Here is a 22,038-nt window from a genome sequence, read left to right on the forward strand (position 1 = left end):
CCCGCCATGAGGATCCTTCCTGTGGTTTATAGACCGGGTCAGAGGACTCTGAAAGCAACGAGCCTCCGATGTTAGTGCTTAATGTTCTTCGTGTTTGGTTTCATTTTGTTTTGTGTGTTAATAAACATCTGTCTCATGTGAACCACGGCTCGTCTTTGCATCCTGCCTTGTCTCCCACGTCACAGAACAGCAATTCATCTACACTTCTCACAGATAAAACTATTGCTAACGGCGAAGAATAAACATGTTGCAAAAAAGCAGTAAGAGCTAGTATGCAGAAACAGTGGTGTTAGCGTGAAACAGTTTCAAAAACAGGAGTCTCCTTATGAAGGAAGGAGGTCCTTATGAACCTCTGTATTTTGACAGCAAGTATTGACCATGTGCCATTAAAACCATGCCAGGTATGGTATTAATCCACAAAATAGCACATCAAATCTAATTATTTGGCTAGTACAGGGTTATGCAATATTCCCTCAACTCAGCAAAATGCAACAGCTTGAATTACTTAACTGATTAATAATAATAAAAAATCTTTCCTGACTAGAAAAATATAGCTGACCCATTCGAAAGATTAAACATCCAGTGAGTGTGTATCCTGGCATGTTAAGGTAAAAGGCATCTCCGACTGGAATACATTTAAGCGGTTTCGGGCGCCATCTGGTGGCGACTTGGAGTCCTTATCACGCTCTCATTTCTTTTGTATGGCGGGACAAGTGTTTTGTTATCCTACCTATCGAACAGTTCTACCTAGATTTAATGCACTTATGTACATTAGCATTAGTCCAGGCTTCTGGTGTTTATTTTGGATGCATATATTATAATTAGGCTACTGTGGACATTTGTATTTTGTATAGCTACAGCACCTGTACTTCACACACGTGTAGTAATCGGATCTAGAAAGTTGCCAGCCCTATTAAAATATTAGATTTATAGTATAATAGTTTCATTAAACAGACAACGCGTTAATCACAATAATTTGCATGATGATTAATCTTGAACCAAAAATCTCGCCGGGAGCTGTAGTTCTCTTTCCAGACACACACCCAATAAAACTGTGCTTGATCATTTCTTATTGATAGCCACTGACTATAGGATCAATAGAATAGTACAACCAAATAACCTTTAATGTTTTGCTTTACTGTAATACAATTTAGAATTGCGATGTTACCCTTTTAAGAAGAACTGAACACATTGTGACAAGAGCAACTAGATGAAGCTTTATTGACATGCTGGTCAAGGACTCACATCCAATATGTTTAAAATACATTAATTGAGGCCAAGTGCAGCATAAAAAAATATTTTAACTTCACACAGAACCAAAACCATCAACATCAAAATATAAATGTATAAAAATATGGGTATTGTTAAAAAAAATGTTAAAAATGGGGCCTCCCACAGAAAGGCATGGCACAGTCAGCGACTTCAATTCAAAGTTTTTTATTCAAAGTAAAAAAAAACAAAAACAAAAAAACACTTGGGCAGGTTGGTGGCGCTCTACACGAACTTGGACAGACGCTTGGGGCTGAGCGGGATGTATGTGGACATGTCGGAGTGCTGCGCCGTCACCCAGCTCATGACGTTTGCCCGCCGCAGCTGGGAGTTGGGGCCAAGGAAGGGAAGGAAGGGTTAAACAACAAGATGAGTGACAGCAAGGAAAGTGTTAGGAAGGATTTCATAATGGCTTTAAAAAGGCGAGGCGAGGGCACCTGGTGGGCTGGACTTTGGTGTCATCTTCGTCCTCCGAGTCGCTGGAGATGATGATGACGCTCATAGCTGGGCTAGGCGTGTCAGAGATGATAATGGGCTCCGATGCGTCGCCCATGCCATGCACGGGGGAGGACACAGGTCTGGCACAGGGTCAGAGGAGCACGTCAACACTCTCAACACACACTGCACACTCGAGTGAACACACACAACCTATCACCAAAGTGTGATGGCACAGAGCCATCCAGCACTTGTTACAACAGTTGTACCCACAATGCAGACCCACACACTAGACCAGTAGGTCTCAAGTCCTGTTCTAGGGTTCCCTTGCACTGAATTAGTGTGGAGTTTTAGCGTTAATGCCAGCCATTATAAAGTGCAATAAGAAGCAGGGAGTACCTAGCCCGGCTCTCTGCTTGGCGATCTTTTGACCTCTTGAACCCGCCCTGCTGTGCCGGTTGTCCCACCTGGCTGTGCTGGGCGAGCCAGCTGCTGAAGGTGTCATTGAGGTTGGCAGCTGTGCTGGCCCCGCCCCCCGCCCCACCCCCACTGCCAAACAGGCTCTTGCTGCCATCACACCCTGTGCACTGCCGATTGCAGATCTCCATTTTCTGGAAGCAAGATTTCACACTGCAGCGAGAGAGAGAGAGAGAGAGAGAGACACGGGCGGGGGGCAAGTTACAGTACTACCATTTGGATTTGTAAATTAAGATGGTGTTCCTTAATTTTTTTTAAAAACTGTGACATGTAGATTGGAAGGCCTGGAACAACTCACTGGGCACTTTGAGGGAACTGGAGGAGGTGGCTCATGGTGACAAACGGGTGCTTCAGGGCCTTCATCGGCGTGATCCGTTTGTCAGCGTCCAGCGTGAGCATCTTCTTCAGCAGGTCGATGAACTCCCGCCGGTCTGCCTTCTCCGCCGAGACGTCTGCGCCTTCCAGACTGGTCGCATTGACCTGCGTGAGAGACCCAGGGGTGAGTCATATTAAACACCAGCAGAGGGCACCGATCCACCTAAGACGCAGCAAGTTCTGCAGCAAGTTACTATGCATTGCTCTGCCTTTCGTAGATGCCATTCTCCAGAGCGATTCATGTGCGTTCCTCATTATAACGGCACGAACGCTCGACCTTTGAGCTAGCACCTTGCTCGACCTGCTCTACAACGTGAGCCGTGGAAGCTGTTTCTCACGTTCTTCAAATTCACATCACAACAGTAAAGCAATGCGTACAGTTATGTGCACAAAAGCCAAAATAACCTGCATCATGTCGTCAAGACAGGTGAAAATGTACTTCCGTGTCTCTTTGGACTTGATGCCATGCTCTGCCTCATGCTCTGAAGGCGTCTGGAGAAAGGAAAGAAAAAAAATCAACCATTCAGCTCCACCATAAAGTTACATGACATCATTAAGTTACATCCCTTATGAAACAAACACATGGTATTTGGCATTTAAAGACTGGCAAACCTTGAGTCTCCACAGGGGGCAGCTGGAGTCAGGGCTCCTGTGGAAATAATAGTTGCTCTTGGTCCCTGCGCTCAGCAGGTACTCTGCTGGTAGGCCCTGCGTCTGGGAGATGTAACGGATCTGCAGAGACACCACACGGCAAGAGGATTACGACTTTATTTTGTGTTCATCCTTCCATTTTCAAAATGCATGTATAAAAAAAAAAAGAAAAGAAAAACAGGCCATAGAAACTCTTATTTATATTATTCCTAAAAATAAGCTAGCCAAAGCAGTAGCTAAAAGCTCAAACCATACATTCACTCTCTTCCTTGCTAGCCATTATGGACTCCCTAACAAACTGCATAGTTAGAAGAACGGCCATTTCCATTAGCAACACTACGCCACTCTTTTCACAAACAAGATTTACGTCTTCATCACACAGTGAGAAAAGTGTGAAAAGAAAGTGAAAGAACCGACCCCAAATCAGCGAAATTCTACAGAGCTCCGTGAATCCAAGCCCAAGATGCGTGAAAAAGACTAGGCACAGCTCAAAGGCCCGTGTGCTTACCTGATCATATTCAGAGGCTCCCGGATACAGGGGGGAGCCCAGAAACAGCTCGGCGATGACACAGCCCAGCGACCACATATCCACGGCCTCGCAGAAAGGGAGACCCAGGATGATCTCAGGTGACCTAGACCAAAAACACAGATATCGCCATCATGAAATAAGTCTCGGCTGATTCCGTAGTTTGTGGTGATTCGGCGGCAATTGCTTTAACACAAACGGTGCTGAATTCATTCATGAAAATGTAAAAGGTTTAAATAGTATTTTGTTGATGAGTCCAGGTTTTTTTTTCCCCCCTACACACCACTTTACATTACACACCCACTATTCTAACATGGAACTATATGCAAAAATGCACTGACACTACAATGATGTTCTGTTTTCCATTAAGTAAATACAGAGTATCAATGCAGTTAAACACTGTTACTCGGTAAACAACACGGTTAATTAACGGTATAGCTACAATGCAACAGCAGTTTTGTACAGACATGACCAATACTAATATTACCAAAACCTGCAACTCGGAGCATCTTAACTAATCTCAGACATTGAAGAGGATTCATCAGGTATTTTGCTAAATAACAGCACTCACATGACTCACTAAAATTAAACCACTTATAAATCAAATATGAATCAGTCGTGCTCCAGTTAACTGTAATGCTTATCACGATTTTAATGTGTAGCAGGGTCATCGCAACTGCCAAAATGTGCAGCTCTACTCTAAAGCACACTCGAGTGCAACAAGTGCACACTTATTTCTAACACGCCTCAGCACGTGTCCCTCACCGGTAGTATCTGGTCTGCAGGTAGCTGGAGCACACGGCCTCGGAGACGTGGCTAGCCGAGCCGAAGTCGATGACTTTGACCCTGTACGGCTGCCTGACGGGGTCCACCAGCATGATGTTTTCGGGCTTGAGGTCGGTGTGGATCAGGCCCAGGCTCTTCAGCTTCATGAGCGCTTTGGCGACCTGCTGCAGCACGGGCCGGACGCACTTCAACAGAAGCGGGCTGAACATGCTGTCCTTCAGGAAGTCGTAGAGGCTCTGCCCCAGCATCTCGAACACCAGGCACATGTGCTTCTTGTGCTGGAAGCACTCATACGCACGCACGAAGTTGAACTCGTCTGCGTTCTCCCTGCTCAGCCGTCTCAGGATGCTCACCTGAGGAGGAGCAAATGAGGAAAGACAGATTTAATTTTTCTGCACTTTTTTTTTTAATACACATCCAAACAGGTATGGCTTATGCAATTGTAGCTAAGCCTTCTTTTTATAGTAAGCTTCAAGCTGTCGATGTGTTATCTGAACTAGTTCCTACTGATGCTTTGAAAATTAGAACTAGTGTGCTGATACCAAACACAAGTGTTTTTGTGCTACCCTGGCTGTATACAGATTCCACAGTGTGAGTTAGCACATCTGATACCAACAAACAGAATCGGGGCTACAGCTGATTCCATATCAAAAGCTCCAAAAAAGCAGGCAAAACTTTCCCACCTCGATCTGACCCTGTCGAGCAAAGAATGGATGGTTTTTCAGGATCTTGATGGCAACCATTTCATTGGTGTCCTTCTTGGAGCATTTGGCCACCTGGCCAAAACTTCCACAACCAAGGTAGTGCAGAACCTCGTAGCTGTTGGAGGCAGAGCAGAGGATTTCATTCTGCACCAGCTGGTATTCGCAATCACTTATCGATTTGCTGCTATCTGCGGTACAACCGGAGTACGCAATGGACTGGGTGGAAGAGGTGGTTGTTCCGCTCCTGGCCACGCGCTTGGACAACGAAGGAGTGTAGAGATCCTCCAGGATCTGTACGCTGTCGCTGCTGTGTTCCCCTTCTCTCTTCCTCTTCAGGCTGCACCGCTTCTGACGGGCGTCTTCTCCCCGCTGGCTGGACGACGACGCAGCCTTGTCTGAGGCTCCAGAGGGGGAAAAGACCAGGGCAGGTAAGCCATCGGTTGAACTGAACCCTGGATCCGAGGGCCAGGGCGTCCCCGGCCGAATCCGAGGACCAGGACTCCGCAGGTAGTAATTGCTCTCGAATTTTACTTTCTTGGCGATCCCACTGGAGGAATCTGAAGGGGAAGAGAATATTCCTTTAGGGAAAGATGAAAACAGGGCCACTAACCAAAGGAATGCTATGCAGATCTAGTTAGGGGCTATATTCAAAATTAAAACTAAAACAGCAGATTTTAAAAAAAACAACAACAACAACAACAACAAAACACGATCTATGATTTAGCTAACGCTAGCTAGCTAACGCTAACGCTAACCGCTAGTTAACTTCATAATTTACCCTCAGTGTTGATTATTTTCCCACCTTTAACCTTACGGAAAGAAGGCTCAAGAAAACCGAACGGATATAATTCATGATCATCCATGTTGTTCTGTGGTTCTTAATTTAAAGAATTGAAATTATTAGCACTATATCGACCGGAGTGAGAAGATTTCCACCAAATATCAATTCGCTACTCTACGGACTCTTCGTTCCATGGCAACAAGGTGACATGGACAGGTGTAACGTCATAAACTGCTGCACCTACGGGCCCAAACTGGCAGACTCATATAAATCACTTGATAGCATCGAATATTAAATACTACATTTATCAACATAACATTTCTTAGGACTAATACATGTACCTGCTTACCGATTTCAGCCGTCTACATGCATCCGTTCTCCAGAATCCCACGCTAAATATTTTGTGCTTTTCTGGTAAATTTCCACAACAATCGTGGCTGTCATTTTAAATGGCATTTTAAAACATGCTTCCAGTATAAGATAACTTCAGATTTTGTCAAAGAAAATTCAATTACATAAAAAGTGGGGTGGGTGACTTCATATGTTTCCTGGGCAAGTGGCGTGATTGGCAGGTGTTTCAACAAATGGAGGAGGTATAGATGAAAACGTAGACCCTTCACTTGTCTTATTTAGTTCTCCTTTTAACCGTTTAAAGGTCCGCGTGCTGTCAATCAGCTTCCCATTTATTATAAGAATGATTTGAACGCCAATACTTTTGGACATCATGGAAAGGAAGAGGCTTATTTGAGCTGAAGTTTATGTGGAGTTGTTTGGGAGCTTCTAGCATGGACTAGCTACAATGTATAAAGTATACTATTTCTTTACAGTATTATGGTATAGATTCTGTGGATTCCATATATACATTAAATGTAAAATGTTGCCCAGTTATGTCAGAAATAGCAAACAAAAACCACAGGCTCCAAGTTACTGAAAGAGAAGTATTAAATGAGGTCCTGGTAGAGCATACGTGCAGGTTTGTCAGACATGTTCATGAGGAGTTTAACTGAAGCAAAATCCTCATCACACACCCAAGGAGTCAAAGCCTGCAAAATCCCCAAGTAGCAAGACTGCATCCAGGTAGCACTTGCTGATGGAAAGCAAAAAATAGTGCTGTATCCTGCTCTGTGCCTCATCCACTGTACCAGTCTCTTAGTATTGGACTTAGTGTGGTTAATCAATCTTTGACTGTGCTGATTACATTTATGTCATTTAGCTGACACTTTTATTCAAAGCGACAATTATGACTGAGTACGATTTGAGCAATTGAGGGTTAAGGGTTTTGCGCGGGGGCCCAACAGTGGCAACGTGGCAGTGAACCAGCAATCTTCCGAGAACAAGTCAAGTACCTTAACCGTTGAACTACCACTGCCTGTGTTTATATATTGTACTATTTAAAGATTTTGCAGTTACTTGGATTTTGTCAATATAGCAACATGCCCTCAGTCCAGCAGAACAGGAAATCTGAAACCTGATAAATTACCTGTTTCAATTTTTGTTTTCTATTTTAAACACACACAATCCCAAAAAGATTTCTCTGTAGTAATACAGTTCACTACTATAGTTATAGAATTAGCTCCAATTACCCCACAATATCCCTTTAAATTAAGCCAAAATTCAAAGTCTGAGGTGAAGATCCTATAAAGGTTACATAAGAGCTTGATGTTACATGTGTTTTGAACAAATACTGCCACTAAGTGCCAAAGAACTATTTTTTATAGTTACACCTCCCATGGAATTCAAAATACAACAATCAACTTGTTAAACACATTAATCACACATTGCATTTGAGATACATTTAATACAGTTTGTTAGTCTGTTTGTAAAAAACACTATTTTTTTTAAAAAATGAAGGCATTAAAACAAACAATAAGCCCAGAAACTACAATAATCAAGTTCAATAATCGAGCTGATGTTCAATGTCCGAATCCCTCATGTCTCTCCGTGTTCCTCTTCCTCTCACAGGTAAGGATACAGGCTTTCCTCTGGCCGAGCGAGTAGGCCACGGGCCAATGGTAGGGCTGGTCAGGGAGCTGGTGACGAAGGGAGCTGCTTCCTGATCTATCGTGGGATGACATCACAGACTGCTGGACCTGTAGGAGGAGCCAAAAAAAAAAAAGGGCACCAAGATATCGATAGGTATGTCAATATTCCCAGGCCCCAGCTAAACTACTGCCCAACATTGGAAACCTATTATAGCGTGTAATTATTATGAACCTATTATAGCGTCTAGATTCCACTATTACTGCCTCGTAGTAGCAGGGCTCTGCTGTACTATAAATGTGTTTCTGTCTTCTACTAAAAGTCTCTTTTGGCAGTGTAATTTATTTTGGTCAAATGGCTGCATGACCGTTTTCAAAACAAATTTATAGAGGTGTTGGTGAGGTGATCCTTCCTGAGTTCCCCGGCCAGCAGAGCATGAATGACCTGAGTGGGCGAGCAGCTCTGCACCATGGCACCGAGCGCAAGGTCCTTGTCCTCCCTGATGAAGAGGTTGCTTTCGCCCGCCTTGTGCGGCAGCATGCAGGCAACCAACTCCGCCTTGGCGTCCATGGCCCTCCACAGGTCGGTGGACATGTGCGCCAGTGTTGTCATGGAAGCACGCGACACCATGGAGCTCAGATTCTTCAACTGAGACAGTGGACATGGGGCTCAGGTGTTCAGGCACTCCATGGGGATGTGCCTGTTTAAACACGCCGATCGGACTCATCCGATATGTGGCAGATTTACTTGGTGTGTCAGAGAAGGAAAAGCATCAGTTTGTACTACCTACCATGTTTAAGGACAAGATATTCCTCGCTAGAACATTCCAAATTGACTCTTCATCAGGTTAGAACCATTTTGGTCACAAAACAGAGCAATTCCAGCTCGGACAGCAAAATGCGAAGATCCTTTTTGGGCCATTGTTTATATGATTTGATTAGAGAATCTTTTGTCCCTGAGAGGGCCCCTCTGGACCACAGTCAGGCACACATCGTGGAGCTTGGGAAGCAGGATGTCGGTGTGGTTCTGGGCCAGAGACTGCACCAGAGTCAAGCTCCCCTTCTTCTTCTCCCTAAAACAGCGTTAGAACACGGTGCACATACCTGGTGTTATGATATCGGTAATGCTAAACAGGTTTCATTAATAAAATCAACTTTTAAAAACACAGAAACAAATGTATTCGCTGTCAGGGTGACCCTCACTAATTTTTATATTTATTTTTCCAAAGCATGCCATTTGTGTATTTTTAGGTATGCTCTGTAATTATAGCTCTTTGCCACCTGCCTGAAGTGGGGCCGCTCTTCTCTGACAGCAGCCTGTGGGCCGCGGATCCTTCACTCTCTCTGGGGCTCATCCAGTGGTGGGAAATGGCTCACAGAGGAAGCATCTGCCTCAGAGTGGGAGCTACTCTGGCTTTTCCTCAGGGGATCAAATCAAAAATCAAAATCAAAAGTTATTTATATAGCGCTTTTTAGAACAGATGTCACAAAGCACCTTTACAAATGTCCAAGTCCAAGCCACCAGTGAGCAAGCCAAGGCTGACAGTGGCAAGAAAAAACCCCACTAGAGCATGAGGAAGAAACCTTGAGAGGAACTAAAACTAAACGGTGGGCCCATCCTCCTCTGGCCGACAACAGTCACCACAATAATAACAATTACCGAGAAAAATATAATTATAAAATGAAAAAACAAGTAAAGTGTCTTGGTACAGGTAAAGAACCTGCACCTTTCGATCTAAGCAGACATGGTGGTTTATAATGAACTAAGAGTTCTCTAAGGAACTGTGGGGCAAGACCATTCAATGCTTTGTAGGTAATTAGAAGTATTTTATAATCAATATGAAATTTTATTGGGAGCCAATGTAAAGTATCTTAGATAGCCGTGATGGATTCAGATTTTGTCGTTCTAATGAGCACTCTGCCTGCTGCATTTTGAACTAGCTGGAGCTTGTTTAACCACTTAGTAGTACAGCCTAATAGTAGGGCATTACAATAGTCCAATCTTGAAGTAATAAATGCATGGACTAGCTTTTCTGCATCATGTGAGGAGAGCATGTTTCTAATCTTAGAAATGTTCCTAAGGTGGAGAAAGGCCTTCCTAGAAATATTATTTACATGAGCTTCGAACGAGAGACTGGGATCCATGATACCGCCAAGATCTTTATCTGTGAGGGAAGATGTGACTGTGATTTCATTGAGGTTCTTTGAGTAATTAGAGGATCTAGCTGTCTCTGTGTCTAATAGAAGCACCTCTGTTTTGTCAGGATTAAGTGAGAGAAAGTTTCTCAACATCCTTTATGCATTCGGTTCTGATTCAGATATGCGCTTAGCTGCTGAACTACAGCTTTTTCTAGGATCTTGGAAATAAATGGTAGGTTTGAGATCGGTCTGTAGTTTGACAGCTGACATGGGTTGAGGTTAGATTTTTTGAGAAGTGGTCTGATTACTGCAAATTTGAATGATTTAGTAACGTAGCCAATATTTAAGGATTAGTTTATTAAATTTAGTAAAGGTTCAATTACTTCAGGTAGAATTTCTTTAAGAAAGTGTGTGGGCAGTGAATCTAGTAAGCACTGGAGGACTTTGAGCGCAACATCAGATATGCAATTTCTGGCTCTTGGATAGGTGTAAAAGATTCAAAAGTCATTTTTGGCTTGGTTGTTCTTGGTTGTACCTAAGTAGTTGCCCGATGTCATATTAATGCTCTTAACGTTATCTCTAATGTGCTTTATTTTCTCATTGTAGAAATTCATGAACTCTTTACTACTATGGTGGTGATGTAATCTGAGCATTGGTGTCAATCTTATTCTTAGTTAGATGGGCAATTGTACTAAAAAGAAATCTAGGATTATTTTTTTCTTTTTCTATTAGGTTTGAGAGATAAGCTGTTCGAGCGGTAATAAGTGCTTTTCTAAACTTGAGAAGGTTCTCCTTCCATGCAAGCCGGAAGACTACAAGCTTAGTGTGGCGCCATTTACGTTCAATTTTTTATTTAAAATGTGAAAGTGTTTTGATTTAAATTGCAAATGTGGTCATTATACCAAGGTACCAATTTTTTGTCCCTAATTTTTTTATTCTTAAGTGGGGCAACATCATTAAGTGTGCAGCAGAATACTGATTCTAAGCATTCAGTTATTTGATGAAGTTCTGTGGCGTTTGAGGGCATCCTAGTCACAAATAGTATGTCTGGGAGACTGCCAATGTCATGTTATGGCCCCACCCCCTCCTCAAACGTCTTGGTTTGTGTGTTCATCCGTGTTGCCATGTCCTCTCGTGTTGTCCACCTGTTCTGCATTATGTGTAATCGTCTTTAATGTATATACATCCCCTGTGTCGTAGTGTGTTTGTTGATGTTTAAGGTGTACAGAGCATGTGGGTTGTTTTATGTATCATTCGTGTGTGTAATAAACGTCTGGTTAATCGTGCCTCTTCCCCGCATCCTGTTTACCTCGAGACGTTACAGAAACACCAACCGAAGAAGGATGCCTGGGAAGGGTAGGAAGAAGGGGAGGAAGGGGAGTAGACACACTTCCCCAGCTCGTGCATGCAATTCCCCCGTGTTCTTGGCTACCCTGCTGACTCCCACAATACGGGAATGTGGTCCTGGGACGGAAGTGGAGGAGTCACAAGGGACTGCGTCCGACTACCATGACTGGTATAATGATTTCCAGTCCTCGGAGTTGTGTGCAGCAGAATACTGATTCTAAGCATTCAGTTATTTGACCAAGTTCTGTAGGGTGTGAGGGCATCCTAGTCGCAAATGATATGTCTGGTAGATTGCCAATAAAACCAGGTGCAGTGGCTGATGTGATTGTGCGTACATAGTTCAAATGAAATTAAGGAATGGTCTGAGATGGAGTAGTATAACTACATCTACACCATAGCTCAGTACTAAGTCAGGCGTATGTCCACCAGAGTGTATGGGTTCTGTTATACATTGGGTAAAACGAACTGATTCTAATATAGAACTAAAGGCCCATCAGAGGGTCTTGGCCACTATCAAAGTGAATATTGTTGAAATCACCAACAAAAATGTAAAGGAAATCTGCAAATTCCTTAATAAATTCTGAGTAGCGTCCTGGTGGCCTGTAGATGCCAATTACTGGAAGAGGCTGGATGGGCTTTTTATCGCTGGCTACATGATTTATGCTAGTAAAAATCATTTCAAAGGCTTTCTGGTTTATGCTTAATGTGTCAATAGAAATAACTGCAATGTCAGCTCCGCGGCTAGTTAGACGAGGGTGGTGTACATAGCTGTAGCCAGAAGGACACGCTGCATTTAAAGCTATGTACTCGTTTGGCTTGATCCAGGTTTCTGTTAGGAAAAGTACATTACATCTATGATCTGTTAGTATTTCAGTTATCATGAGCATTTTAGACGCTGATGATCTAACATTTAGCAAACCCAGCTTTAGATAAAAGGAGTTTTCTGTGAATCAGTTACTTTAATACTAATTATGTTATTAAGCGCATACTACAGCATCGGACATCGCCTTCGCTAATTGACACACCTCTTCAATATTATTTTTAGTAATCTCTGACTGACGAAGGCGTATATCGTTAGCTCCTACGTGAATAACTATCTTAGAAAACCCATGCTTGCCTAAAACCTTAACACTACCTGCAACATCCGGCGCCCTGGCACCTGCTATACAGCTAACTGTTGCTGCTGGTCTCCCTAAAGGCCTGCTAATTTCACGTGTCGCAAAATAAAGTCCCCTATAACCAGAGCACTTCTAGCGCTTGAGTCTTCTCCGTCAGACTAGCAATTCAACTACACTTCTCAGATAAAACTATCGCTAACGACGAAGAATAAACATGTTGCAAAAAGCAAAATGTTAACGTTACTTACGTTTCTGGTAGTTCCTTAGATGTAGTTTGTGATGATAAAGTAGTTTTCGATGGAAGTTGCCACCATACCTGGTATGGCATTAATCCACAAAATAGCACATCAAATCGAATTATTTGGCCAGTACAGGGTTATGCAATATTCCCTCACCTCAGAAAAATGCAACAGCTTGAATTCCTTAACTGATTAATAATTTAAAAAAATATTTCCTGACTATTAAAATATAGTTTACCCATTAGAAAGATTAAACATCCAGTGTGTGTACCCTGGCATGTTAATGTAAATGGCAGCTCCGACTGGAATACGTTTAAGCGGTCTCGGGCGCCATCTGGTGGCGACTTGGAGTCCTTATCACGCTCTCATTTCTTTTATATGGCGGGACAAGTGTTTTGTTATCCTACCTAAAGAGCAGTCCTACCTAGATTTAATGCACTTATGTACATTAGTATTAGTCCAGGCTTCTGGTGTTTATTTTGGATGTATATATTATAATTAGGCTACTGTGGACATTTTCTATTTTGTAAAGCTACAGCACCTGTACTTCACACACGTGTAATAATCGGATCTAGAAAGTTGCCAGCCCTATTAAAATATTAGGTTTATAGTATAATAGTTGAATTAAACAGACAAAGCGTTAATCACAATCATTTGCATGATGATTAATCTTGAACCAAAATTCTCACCGGGTGCTGTAGTTCTCTTTCCAGACACACACCCAATAAAACTGTGCTTGATCATTTCTTGTTGATAGCCACTGATTATAGGATCAATAGAATAGTACAACCAAATAACCTTTAATGTTTTGCTTTACTATAATACAATTTAGAATTGCGATGTTACCCTTTTAAGAAGAACTGAACACACTGTGATAAGAGCAGAGTATATATGTGTCCTAAATCTACAGGATGACGGGGAAAAGTGAGGCATGTTCTAAGGGTCTATGTAGAAAGGAAAGAAACAAGGTTAGTAAAGATTAGATGTTCTCTGCATGAACGAGCCACTAGCTGTTCCCGTGCCCGTCATCAGCCACTGCTGTCCTTAAAGAGAGACAGGGAGAGAGAGAAACAGAAAGGGAGCGGTAAAGGAGACAAGAAGAGGGAGCGGATGACCTCGGGCGACCAGCTCGCGGTCAAACCGCCATGTCATGGCTGATAGGCAGAGACCTTGCGTTGGGTGCCTGAAGACAGAAAGGCTCCAGTATCTAACACGCCCCTCTTTGATTCCAAAGGAATCACATATCAGTATATAGACCTTTCTCATATGCAGGCACCAAGGCAACATTAGCATGATTAATCACGGAGGTAGAAATGAGAGTTATGAAAGAAGACAGGAGTGACAATAAACAGGGTCCACAAACAAGAATCAACACAATAATCAGGAGTATGGGAAAACATATGTTTATGAGCCAAGATCCCCAAGGGCCGACAAGCTCAGTTAACCAACTGAACCAAGAATCATCGGCGGGTGGAGGCTCAGCAATAGCGGTCTTCATGTGCAAAATGATGTCAGTAATGCTGTTATAGTAACTAGGGATGTCAAAGCAACACGTTTCATTAATGACCTTGCAGATGCCTCCCTCCTTTGCCAAGAGGAGATCTAGGGCTAGGCGGTTCTGCATGACAGCGGTACGGATCTTATTTACCTTATCATTGAGTAATGCCATGGCGTTTTCACTCCTATTGGCTAAATTAAGTACCTGCCATGCCAAACCGTTAATTTTATTAAGGGCTGCAGTAGTTCCTCCTCCCAGGAACAAACTCCCACCCGCGTTCATTCCAGGATTAGTCCATGGGTTGGCCAGTACATACCCACCATACCTATTAGGGGTGCCATTAATTACAGACCTTTTAGCTCTGTCAGATGTCAACTGCGAACATGTATATATGACCAGAGATGGGATAGTTAATGCTGGGGTACAACATCCTTTTCAGGGAAATTGATGATGGGTATGACTAACAATCAAAGTGGGTAGGCTGGAGTATTCCATCCTACCGCATACCCACATGATAGCTGCAGATATGCCAGTGCCCAGGATCGCAGGGCAAAGAGACGGTGTGCCTGTTATATTATTTATTGTGCATCTGCCCAGTCCCGTGCCTAATGTCCATACCTCATTTATACACAGCGTGTGACCAAAAAATGGACAATCAGGCAAGCCTGCAGAACATAGACAGGTGCTACCTTTCACAGGTAATACTGCTAGGGTCATATTTCTGAAATGGGGGTAATACCATTTACAAATGCCAATGTCACAGTCTGTCCTGTGGTTTGGCCATGAACGATCAAACAGGGCCCATGCGGGGAGATTACCACTGGCAGCTGCTGCCTTAGATACATTTCGTATAAACCGTACTCCCATATTGATCTGACAGTCGGATGAATTATGATTAAGTGCTGCTGTCATAACATCATCTACCAGGACTGGTACCCAGGGTGTATGGAATGCTTGACAAACCAGACAGTCCTTTCCTGGCTCCACCTCTCCTACCGCTACCAGGGAGACCACACAAGCTAATTTACCATTACACTGTTGTTGATGACTCTGAAAGCCCACTATCCCCCATTTTGTACTTTTTGAGACTGAAAATAATGCCAATATTATCAAATGAATGGGGCCCATTATTCCTATAGTAAGGTTTTGCAAGAACCTTTCAGGAAAGGACCAAAGAGTCAGCAAAAGGATGTTAATAGGCAGAAAGGATATCTATCAAGTTATAATACCAATGCTAAAGTGTATTGACATACAGGGACAAGGAGTACTTCCTTGGTGTGTGGTGCAGCCAAGGGCCAGTCCCTCAGCATGAAATCATATAACAAATTTTGTACTATATGTGAATGTGTTTAGGTGCATTTTGCTTGTCGGACGCGTCAGCTACTGGTGATTTCTTCAGCCGGCTGGTGTGTATCCACTGTGCTGATCCCGATGTAAGCACAGCGGTTCGGGTCACTGCGATCACGGTTGTTGGGGGTCCATACGCAGCTTTACCAGCTTTCCAAGGGTTCAGTGATTTGACCAAAACAGTGTCACCTGGAATAAATGCATGAGTAGGCTTGTCTGCGGGAAGAGGGAGAGAGCAAGCGACATTACCATGCACACTGTTCAATTTCTCAGTCAACATTTGGGTGTAGTCCACCAAGATCACGTCCATGTCACCTGAATGAGAAACACCTGGGTTACATCTGACCCATGGGATGGTAAATGGTCTACCAAAAGTTACATCAAACGGTGACAATTTATTGGTGGCACTGGGCGTCATTCTGATCTCACATAACACCGCTGGCAGTAGATGTATCCACTTCTTTCCTGTTTCCATCATAGCCTTTGTTAACCTTTCTTTCAAGGTATGTTTCATTCTCTCAACAATGCCAGATGACTGAGGATGATAAGGGATGTGAAATTTCCAGTCAATAGTTAGGTAGGTGCATAGTTTCTGAGTTACCTTGGAAATGAAACAGGGTCCCTAACCTGAATCTATTACCCAAGGCACACAGTACCTCCGTATTATCTCCTTGGCTAGGATTTTAACCTAAGAACAAGGAAATGCCTCAGTCCACTTGGAAAACCTGTCTACAATCACCAGCAGGTACTTCAACTGACTACAAGGTGGCATGTGCGTAGTCTATCTGTAGATACTGAAAGGGATATTCAGGAGCCGGCAAGGCATCATGTTTGGTTTGTGTTTTACCCTGGAGGCTTCTAGCACAGGTTAAAACACAAGCCAAACATGATCTAATGGCAAATGTACAATTTTGCAAAAGGTGCGGTATCAGAATTCTGTCTTGTATGTGAGATTTGTTTATAGATCTGGGAAATGTCAAAGTATATATGTCCATACCATGCCTGTTCAAACACAGAAAATATGTGTAAATATAATAGATAAATGCATTTATTATAAGAATTTTAACAGAGTTCAGTACTTAGATTTTGCATTTCTGATGAGAGAATCATTATCAAATAAAACCAAGACGAACAGCTGGGAAAGAATCGTGAGGATCCCTGTTTTCTGTGCACACTGTTTGCACAGAGCAGTGCGAGCCACTGCAATCGAGACTGATTCTCCTTCTCCAGAAAGTTGATTATTTCAATGATCAGCAGCATATCATTTTCTAATTTAAGGCATATGTTTTGAACAGTTTGCATACTTTTAAGGCATGCACACTGGATTTGAAAATTAAGTGAACTGTCTTTGATGTAGTGTGAATGAGAAATAAAATGGATCATTAAGAATACATTGGTCAAGGAATGTGCACTGATGGAACCCACAGTCCCTCGCTCACCCTTGGCCAAAACGAGTCGAGGAAGAGCAAACCCATTCCTGGTTCGGTACGTCCACTTAACAGATAATTTAGTGGTTTTACTTTTTGGCTACTCTACCCACCTCTGTCTGTATTGCAGTTTGGGTTGTTTGTCTGTCTAAATGTCCGCTTAGCTACTATAGCTAGAGCTTTTCTAATTTTATGATGAACGGTCTGTCTGCTGTAGTTTTATATAGTTATGGAATGCATTGACGTTCCACCTGTTTTCTCACACAAGGCTTTATGTCAAGCATAAGCGACTGCTTTTCATGCTATTTAGATTTTGCTATTTTAAAGGTACAAGACAAGTAATATAAGTGATTAAACCAAATTTCATCACCATACCCGCCCTTTCTCGTCTGCCCACACTTGGTGACGTATTTCGATGTGGTACGTCCACGCTGCAGGTGCGTATAACGTTCCTAAGTGCGGGCAGTTTGAGACGAACAGCTCAACTTAGCAGAGAAGAGTCGGTCCACAGTAGCGCCCCTCTCTCTGCGTCTACCTCTGTTCACTCACTAGAGAGAATCTGCTTTTGATTTTGATTTTGAACAATTGAATTTGATAATTTTGACCATTAACACTTTGTGCGCTGTGTGAGTGAAAACAATGTATTCTGTGCTTTCTAACTTTCACAGCAGTTGTCGGTTATGTGTTGATTTTGTCAGATGCCGTCACGGTTATAAAATCATTTTAGCGGTGCCGAGCCGCAGGTTGAATATTTGGAAATGACTTGGATAACACGTAAGCTACGTAACACGTAACACGTAAGCTGTTAATGGGTGCGTTTCAGTCCCTGTCATTTTCGTCCCGTTGTGGAAACCAATATATGTAAAAGAATTACCAAAAAAAAGGACTTATTGCTTGAAGCAGTGAAGCGGAGATGGGTTTTATGTTATGAGCAAATTTTTTGGCCCTTAACTCAAAAGAGAGTTCCATTTTTTGATGATAATTTATTGTAACACCATGAAAGGTAGCAGCGACCCTTTTGGTCAGCTGCAACATATAAAATCAAGACATAACCTGTGCATACATATGGGTGTGCTTTCTGTGCCTTCTTGTTATGAGTAAAGTAACCTAAATAGTAAAGAAAACAGGGCTCTCAGCAGACATTAGTGTTTTCTGGAAATTTGCTTGCTACCTTACAGCTTGTTTTCTTAGAAAGAAACATTTGACGGTGGAGTATCAGTTTTTGAAATATGGGTTACCTCTTGAAAAGTAGAGTTTTAAAGTACCTTGTTAATGGCTATAAATGAACAGTTTAAATGCATAAAAAGAGCAGCTGACGTGTTGCTTGCCATATGGGCTAGTTATCTCACCTTCATACGTACTGCTAACCTGACTGGTTACTTATCTTAGTTTGCCTTCTGCAACAGTCACCATTTTGTGGGGTCAGATATTTGTTAGCTAATAAGTTACTTCCATATACCCACCAACACATTCTACAGGTCAACACATTCCTGCTGCCCCTTTTGTGTATGTGTCATGACTGTTTATTTAATGATGTTTAAGTTGTTTGTGACCTAATTATTAACCACTAATAAAATCAGTTTAAACCATTCATAAACTTTTTGTATTCAATGCAGTAAGATTTAGCCTTTGGAACTAATGGTTTAGGGATATGCATACCCAGCTGCTTGCCTGTTGAAATTTACCTGTAAAGGTGTGCTGCCATTCTGATTGCTTTCTTGCCTGTTTTCTGTCCTTCATGAGTGTTGGTCTGCATACTGACAGTCTTTCTGAACTGACTGCCATTCACATGTATAACTGTCTGCCTTCTGATCCTCAAGCCTGCCTGCTTACATGTTAGATTGCTGTCTGTCCACCAAACTGTAAAAATGATTTATGCTTTTGACTTCATATCGCCTTTTCAGAACAAAGTATTCCAGGAGAGTCCTAAGAAAACTTGGACCAGGACAAATGGAGAAACAGAAGCGTCTTTTTGGCAGGAAGATGTAAGGCCTTTGCACTACAATGTTAAAAAATCTTAGAATAACAATATGAATTTTAAATGATTCTTATTTATACAGCATATTCCTTATAGAACCCAAAATCTCAAGGTGCTTTACACTGAAATGAACGAACAGTATTCAGCAATAAAACATTGATCAAATAAAAGTTAAAAGTCACAAAATATAAATGTAGAAAATGAAATTAATTTAAACAGAATTTAAATTAACCCGGCTAAACAAGCTGAACAATTAGACTAAGCTAAACAAGCCACTCTTTAATCTGTATTAAACACCAATAGATACTATAAATACTTTCTGGACTATTCCAAAGTATCGGAACGATGAAACATGAAACAGATTAAACATGTTTCATCAGCCTTGTTATTTTAAAAGATTAGGAAGTAATGTTAAAGGAATTAGTCTTATTTTCCTTATAATGTGCTAAAGTAGAATAAAATCATTTTGATTGTATTGTGCAATTAACAAAATACAACATGGACCTGAGCTCTATGAGTGATTCATCCATTAAATAGAGAATAAGAATAACAATCTATAAACTTAGACACAAGCTCTCTCAAAATAATTTGATCATGGATTTTAGTTCAGGCTGTTGATGTTTGAAGAATGACAAACGAACAACATTTCCTTATATATTTTTGTTGTTTCCATAGTAAAATTCCTTCACCTCCAAAAGTGGCACGGGCTTCTTCAGTATTTAAAAAGGTGAGTTTAAAATGGCCAAATTTGTTATTCATCAGAAAATCGAATTGTTGCTAATAAGTGAGATGTCAGCACAGTTGTTATGTTATCCTGATATTTAATTTCTTTTTATTCAACTTCTTTTATGGTTCTCAAAACAAGAGCAAGTCAAAAAGCACAAGACAAGACGAGAATAAACCTGTGAGGAATGACAGCAAAATGCTCCTTGATAGAGCCAAAAAAATCATCCCAGACTTGGTTGATCTATTTTTGTCAGATTTAGTGCTTGTTTGGGCAAGTGTGTTAAAGTCTTCCTTTGTTTTTGGTTTTGTTCCTTTTCATATAGTTGTTTATTCCTTTTTGTCTAGTGATGTCCATTATCCATTTAAAATCTGTCAAATTAAACAAATGTGAAACGAATTCCATAGTATTCAGATTTGATTGCAAAAGAGACCAACCACTCCCCGTATTTTGAATTTTGCATATACAGTATATGTGCAGTTCCAGCCTAGTCCATTGATCCAAAATCTGGCCCAGATGTATCTGTTGACTGCAAATTTGAATGATTTCTGTGCTCTGCAGCAAAGGAGCGTTTGGTTACTATCTGATGGATTAAAATAGGCTTGTTGGTAGCAAAGACATCACTAAAGTGTACAGAGCAAAGGTACTCCAGGACCAGGATGGGTAAGTAGCAGCTTGATCAGTGGAATCTTCTGTGAGACGTAACAGGATTTCGGTCTTAAATGTAATGTTAGATCAAGTGAAAAACTTTAGTGGATTGAAATACAGATAAATAAATCCACTAAAAGTGCATCTGCATCATTGGTTAAAAAGTTGTTCTGCTAGTTGTCTGATTTTGTTCCAGTAATCTAATGTTTCCTGGGACTAGGTGGTTCAAGATTATATTGGTGTTTGCTTTATTTCTGTGATTTTTTTAACCATAGTCTAATTGTTTATACTGTCTACCAAATGCAATACTGAGTAGTGAAACACTGACACAATCCCTTTTGGCGTCGGACATTTGTAATAATTTCAATAATCTACAGTTGTAAGTCAAGAGGGCAGCACCATTTTAAAGTCTAGTTTCCTTTCTCTGTCTCACTTTATGGAATTTTTCCATCTGTGTTTTTATTAAAGTTAAAAATGGAAAGGGTATTAAAACTCCCTTTCACTGACCTCTCTTCCACTGAACTTGAAGAGAAAGTGATGATATGAAGATGATTATGTTTATCGCTTTCACTCAGAGATCATTGTCTGAGGGTCATGTTGTACAGTTCACGATGCCCCGGGTTGCAATCAGGAGGTTTAACAGTGATGTGCCACACAGTTGTCTGTGGTGTTCTATATGATCATCACAGAACATCACACATAACTGGTCAAATTGTATCTCCAGTAGTATATTTGTGTATTATACTATATATTAGCAGCATATCTTTATGATGCAATTAAAAACATTCCCCATCCCCCTGAATACCAATCATATTACATATCTGGGTATTAAATTCACTTCCCAGTTGTCTGTTATTCAAAATAAATAGTCATCCAATTATTAAAACAATAAGCGACGAACTTCATTGATGGACAAAGTTGCCCCTTATACTCTTTGGACAAACTGCAATAATTAAAATGAGAATATAACCTAAACGAAATTGTTTGTTTTCAATTATTCCAGCGCCACCAACCTGTCTAAAATCTTTGGACAACATCATAACTTGATTCTACTGGAAAAATAAATCACATAAAATCAAACTCACAACATTACAGAACTGTAGTTGATTATTGCAAATCAACTACAATATGGAATAAAATGGATAAAACCTAGTATATCAGACAGAATATGGATAGACATAGAGCAAACATTATGCAAAGATCTAAAAGTCAGACTTACCATTTATCAGTCAAATCAATTAAAGAACATTCATGATCAACAATTTGTGGGTGGCCATGATACTAACAGCGTTGTGGAAATTCCACAAGATATCAAACTCCACACTAACATAAACATAACACTGCTTTCATGTCACTTCCACAAGTAGCCCAAACATAAGATATAGAAAGCAGGTAAGAGCGGAGCAGTCAATGTGCCTAATATGACTGCAAAAGCCTGGCAGGACAGGAGGTATTCCTGCTTCTGCTAATCAGCAAAAGGAAGCTCCTGGCAAAGTGACGTGGACTGCAAAAAAATCACCAGGAAGGTCAAGCTACAAATGCCAGAGAGGAGCAGGGAGCACCAAAAGTTCCATAGCATCCTGCGGAAAG

General features: G+C 41.4%; 1 protein-coding gene across 1 annotated transcript; it reads right to left on the reverse strand.

Annotated features, from left to right (window-relative positions):
* Positions 1–1,494: 1,494 nt before the first annotated feature.
* On the reverse strand, positions 1,495–8,578 carry LOC145655920 (homeodomain-interacting protein kinase 1-like). Its single transcript, XM_081709384.1, has 10 exons — positions 8,461–8,578; positions 5,203–5,618; positions 4,499–4,872; positions 3,716–3,839; positions 3,169–3,288; positions 2,962–3,048; positions 2,480–2,661; positions 2,104–2,334; positions 1,721–1,847; positions 1,495–1,593 (listed from the first exon to the last, which is right to left on the reverse strand). The coding sequence occupies exons 1-10, from the start codon at positions 8,576–8,578 to the stop codon at positions 1,495–1,497; spliced, it is 1,878 nt and encodes a 625-aa protein (XP_081565510.1).
* Positions 8,579–22,038: the final 13,460 nt, after the last annotated feature.

The sequence above is a fragment of the Electrophorus electricus genome, unplaced genomic scaffold, assembly GCF_041902795.1.
Source record: "Electrophorus electricus isolate QZ-2024a unplaced genomic scaffold, ASM4190279v1 Scaffold40, whole genome shotgun sequence".
Taxonomy (NCBI): Eukaryota; Metazoa; Chordata; class Actinopteri; order Gymnotiformes; family Gymnotidae; genus Electrophorus; species Electrophorus electricus.